Genomic DNA, 5,372 nt, shown 5'->3' with positions numbered 1-5,372 from the left:
ATATATAAGGTAACATATAATAACAGAATAATCTAACATGCTGCAGAGAGTTTTTAGTTATCATAGATCATAGATTTTTATCTCTGTATTAAACTTTAAGCATTTCCTTCTAGAAGATTTGAACTTTTTTGTAAAATGAGAGTGCACCCTCTTGTAAAACTGATCCTGAAACCAGGAAAGAAGAAATATCAAGAAATATCAACACTCAAAAAACCTTTCAAATTTGTGTCAAATCTGCTTTTGTGTGCGCATGGTCATACGAGGAAAAAAGTCAGAGCTGCGCAACGCTTTCTGTTCCTCTGATTGTGATATAGTTTGTATCAAATATCAAATCTCATCTCTAAATGTCTGTAATCTGCGGTTTTAATCTGCAGGGAGATGAAGAATCCAGGTTGGGATTACCCATCAGCCCCTTCATGGACCGCTCCTCCCCTCAGTTGGCCAAGCTGCAGGAGTCCTTCATCACACACATTGTAGGACCGCTTTGTAACTCCTACGATGCTGCTGGCTTACTTCCTGGCCACTGGATCACTGAAGAGGGGTCGGGTGATGATGACGAAGAGGGCCAGGTGGACATCGAAACAGACGAAGAGGAAGATGAGGAAGATGAGCTAGAAGAAGAGCTGGCACCAAGTAAGATGTGGTACCCACAAATTTTAAATAAAGCCACTTCAGGTGGCGTTATGAGACAGGCATTCTTAGTATTTTGGGTTTTGTGGTCATGTGACTGTTAACGGCATGACATTGACTCGTCTGACATTTTGATATTTACCTCTCCCTGTTTTTAAGCTAATTGGTTAATTTAGTGTAACAGTCTAAAGTATTTAGCACTTTTGTACTATTTTGTACTCCTCGTGCAGCTTTGAGAAAACTAAATCAAAGTGACTGTGTCGAGAATAGCACGCTATAACTCCTGGTACCGATTTGTTTGATAGTTTTCCTGAAATTCGCATAGAACTGTGTCCAAAAAAACCCCCTCCACATTGAAGAACAATCAACTCATTCAGTCTCCGTTGTCACTTTGTTATATATACAGACAGAAAATTACATGCTTCCATGATAGTTGTTACAGTTCAGCGATTTTGTTTGTTTTGGTCAAATTTAACTGCTTCCAACTTCCTCGGTCTGCTCAGTGTTTTGCACTAGAAGATTCCTCTTGCTGCCAATGTGTTTTGTTAGGCTGACAGTCCTTGTATGATAAGGCAATGATTTTTTTCTTTATTTTCAACGTCTTTACCAACCTAAACCGTCCCTTTACGCTAACCAGTGCTAAAACTTTTGCTGTACTTGGAGTTTATACCTACACCAAACTATACCAGCACTTCCACTTTGTCTGTCTTTCTGTTCTAAGCTGTTAAGCTGTTAACAGTATTGGCTGCTACTAACTCAAATCGTAATTATATAATTATTATATCAGTAATTATACAACTCTAATTGCACACTCAAAATTTGTTCAGAAATGTTCCTAGTTGACATTGATTGTTGCATTTATTTCTATTCCTGGTTGCAGAGTCAGTTTCATACACTGTATATATATCAACAAAGCCTGCAGGTCTGAAAAGTTAAAGCAATGCAAAATATCTCATTCGTCCTGATAGCCAGCAGGGGGCGACTCTCTTAAAGACCATCTGTATGAAAGTAAAATGTAATTTATAGCACTTGTGAAACTTTTACAGTCTCAGTCCCAGGTTTCAAGTCATACGGCATGTTGATGTTTATTTAGTACATAATTTTATAATTAGTTGATCAAACATTGTTTTTATTTATGTAATTTGTTTGTTGTGATTTTAAAAAATCATAAGAGTGGCCAGTGTTTCTTGTTTCTTAGTTGGATCCACCTCCACCTGTGATGTCTGGTGAAATTTTAAAAATAAATAATCAAGGCTTATAAATGGGACTTTACAAACTAATGAGTGATGTCACTGTGTGTCCATCCTTTAATTACAGTCTCAGGGCACCAAACTCTGACTATTTCCCACCCTGGTCAGACGGGGAGTCGGTTGATGTGTTGAGAAAATAAAGAATAATTTATGTTTACGTTACAGTTACACCAGTGTGGAATTCCCTAAACACATTTATTTTTTTATTTTTGGTGTTGTTGTAGGAAGGAGGAAAAAACGGCGCAGGTTGTTCTGCAGCATCATGCAGCACCTGACAGAGAACCACAAGGTGTGGAAGAAGGTCATCGATGAGGAGGATAAGAGCAAAGAGCTTGCCAAACAGCAGCAGCCAGACAGTTTGCCCACCTCTCCGTCAGATGACATCCAGGTCATCCAAGAGGAGGAAGAAGGGGAGGAGCGTCAGTAGCAGCAAGAGGAGCAGACGCGTGGACAAGAAAAGGAGAGGCAGTACAAGGGCACGAGGCCCTCAACCACCTGCCTTTCACCGACTTTAACATTTGACAAATGCACATAAAACACACGTTCCCTCTCTCTTACACACGCCCACACAAACATATTGAAAGATTCACTGTGCTGACACTCAAATGCTTAAGCAGTCACGTGGTTTTTGGAGAAACAAAAAGGCCTTACTACTGTGAGCGGATCCTTACTGCAACGGTGGGGGCCCAACTCCTATGCACTTTCACCCCATGGAGAGTCAAGTGCACCCAGAGAAACGCACCAGGACTGAGGAGGCAGAAGGTGCAGAAAAAGAAGAGCGTGGACTGACGTCCAGGATGAACTTGTCCTCCATGGTAACTTGGCTGTGATGCTGCCTTGAATGCAAAGCGCTTAACACTTACCACCTCCCTTAGGTACAAAAACAGTTTCTGTGTATTTCAAAAGGAAAGGTAGAGGAAACATACTGAAGCAAATGACATCATGAAGTGGTAGATACCCTTTACCAAAGGAAAGACAAGAGACTGAAACTGTTTCAGCTTCAATGTCAGGTATATTTTTGAATTATATATATGTAAATATATATATATATATACATATATATAGCAAATGTGCCTGTCTGAACCTTTACTAAGTCCATATTGGCCCAGAGCCTAGGCTTGTGTAGTTCTCTCCTTGCTGGTGACACGAAACACTGTATCAGACTCAGTCACAGAGACAGTATTGAAATGTTGACTGATTAATAGCATTATATATGCATCATTTTTGATGCTTTTACTCATGCGTACCACCTGTCTTCTTGGGTTTTGTTTTTGTTTTTTTCTCTCTCTCTGTCCTTTGTTTCGTTTGAATGTGTGAACATTTTTGTCCGGAATGTGACGGAGAGAATGAGCAGGGAGAAAGAGATCGAGATTTTTAATTATTTTATTATGTAATTTGTATGTATGTTTGTTTGTCCTGTTAGCAACAGTTGATTTCTAATCAGTGAAATGTCGTCTGGTTGGTGTTTAACATGTCGCATTCAGATCAGGAGTGCCGATTCAATGAATGGATTCTTCATTTTCCTTTTTTTTTTTATTCTAAGTATTTTTTTAAAGGTTACTCAGGATTCACGCAAAGTTGAATAATTATTTTGCAAGAGTTTGTCATTAATATGAAATACACTTTCAAACGTAAGAAGATTAAAAATCTGGGTGACTGAAGTAGTTTGTAATCTCTCAATGAACAACTCGACTACAAACAAATTCAAGCAATCCTCGAGAAATCCTCTGTGACAGAGGGACATGCGGTATGCGCCGTCTCTTGGCCATCCATACACTGTTTGCGTAACCTTTTTACAATCTCACTGGAGAAAGGCCTTTCTTGGTTGTCAGCAGACTGCAAATGTGTCTTCTGTAGCAGCAGCACATCATGCACACATGCTATAACAGTGTGTTTGGGTTTTTTTAGGGTTTTTTTAATTGAATTTTAAAATGATTTAAAATTCAAACTCTCATTTTAACAGTACAGTATCTAAATGCAGACCTTAGATAGACAAACTTTTCTCTTTTGTTCACACTTATGACTTGGCCAGTTTGCAAAGAAGGGATCCAAAGTTTCATGTCACTTTGGTTTTGCTTCTATATATATACATATAAATATATATTCTAACCTACCATGAGGAAGGTTAAAGAACTCTTGGCATTCCACTAGAATAAGACATTATATCAAAGGGAAGTTAGAACTGTCACCTAGCTCCTTTCTCACCTTATTGAATCATATTGTTTGGAGAAAATGTTAAGTAAGCAGTGCAAACTGAGATAGTAATATTTAAAGACACAAAATAGATACAGATGTGCACATTTTAATACCAAACAAGTGTTTAGCCGCTGTACAAAAGAGTATGTGCATATAAAGATATATTTTTAAAATAATCAAATGAATGCATCTGTTTTCTACACACAGCTGACATATTGTACATTGCGATCCTGTAATTACCTTTGTGTTTCCAAAGTTTTTATCTACTTCTATTTCCAGGTGTGGAACTCTGGGGCTTGGTGTTTTGATTTAGATTTTTTTCATTTTTCCAACTTCAGCGTCTGTCTGTTCTGTATCATAACCACTCTTATATTCTTCATCGTCTCTCTCTGTCCCTGTCTTTATCACCTGACCCAGCTAGTGCCAAACGTTACCTACATGGATTCATTTGTGTGCCGTGATGAGCTGATTGGCAAAACGCGCACACACACACAAAAAAATTGCTCCGGTACCGTTTGTGAAAAGAGAAGCAGCTCGTGTCAAATACTCCACTGGGATCAAAGTGGCAGTGACAGTGTTAAGAATAGCGGGTGGACTCAGAGCCATAAACAATATGACAAACGTGTCATAATTTTATTTTCTTCTTTTTTTCACATGGACCCGTGCTGGACTATAAAGCATTGGTAGCCCCTGATCTGATGTATTCCAGCTCATTAAGTTGTAAAAGTTTGTTGGCTTCTCGCTGTGCAGTCCTTCAAACCACAGTGTCCTCTGATGATTGTGCCATAAATACATCAATGAATGGTTGTTACCCTTATGTAGCATCAATATACGTACGTTTGTCTAATGTAACCATTCACCCTTATCTACACTGTGGAGGCAACAGATTTTTGTTGTTATTTATAGCTGTCATAAAACACCATCCCTCAAGTATCAGCAGTTCTCATTGATTTTTATTGGTGTCTGTGTTTGTCTGTGTGAGCCCAAAATATATACGCCTTTCTTTTCTTTTCTTTTTTTTTTCTTTTCTTTTTTCTTTTTTGTCCATGCCACCCCATAAAAACAGGAGAATAACCTTAAAGACATTAGATATACCAACTGTGTATTCACTTCCTCTTATGGAACAGTACATGTACAAACTATGCTTGATTTACGAAGGATCAGGTCACTTCAATTCCACACAAGATCAGTACACAAAATGTGAGCGTCTCTCAATGTATTGGTTTGATCTTAGTAGTTTGATTTATAATCATTTGACTCATGAGTGGATTGTCTCCATGGTTTCAATGTCTACAC

General features: G+C 38.4%; 1 protein-coding gene across 1 annotated transcript in view; it reads left to right on the top strand.

The window, feature by feature from the left end:
* pde3b (phosphodiesterase 3B) overlaps window positions 1–5,009 on the top strand; it is a 57,448-nt gene extending 52,439 nt beyond the window's left edge. The window contains exons 15-16 of the mRNA XM_005724312.1: window positions 375–633; window positions 2,105–5,009. Coding sequence (XP_005724369.1) covers window positions 375–633; window positions 2,105–2,307 — 462 coding nt within the window. The 3' untranslated portion in view covers window positions 2,308–5,009. The remainder of the gene's footprint in view (window positions 1–374; window positions 634–2,104) is intronic.
* The last annotated feature ends 363 nt before the right edge of the window (window positions 5,010–5,372 follow it).

Source organism: Pundamilia nyererei, unplaced genomic scaffold, assembly GCF_000239375.1.
Source record: "Pundamilia nyererei isolate P.nyererei 1_Seehausen unplaced genomic scaffold, PunNye1.0 scaffold00011, whole genome shotgun sequence".
Lineage (NCBI taxonomy): Eukaryota > Metazoa > Chordata > Actinopteri > Cichliformes > Cichlidae > Pundamilia > Pundamilia nyererei.
Note: the sequence above shows the minus strand (reverse complement) of the source record. Positions and strands in the feature narration are given on the sequence as shown.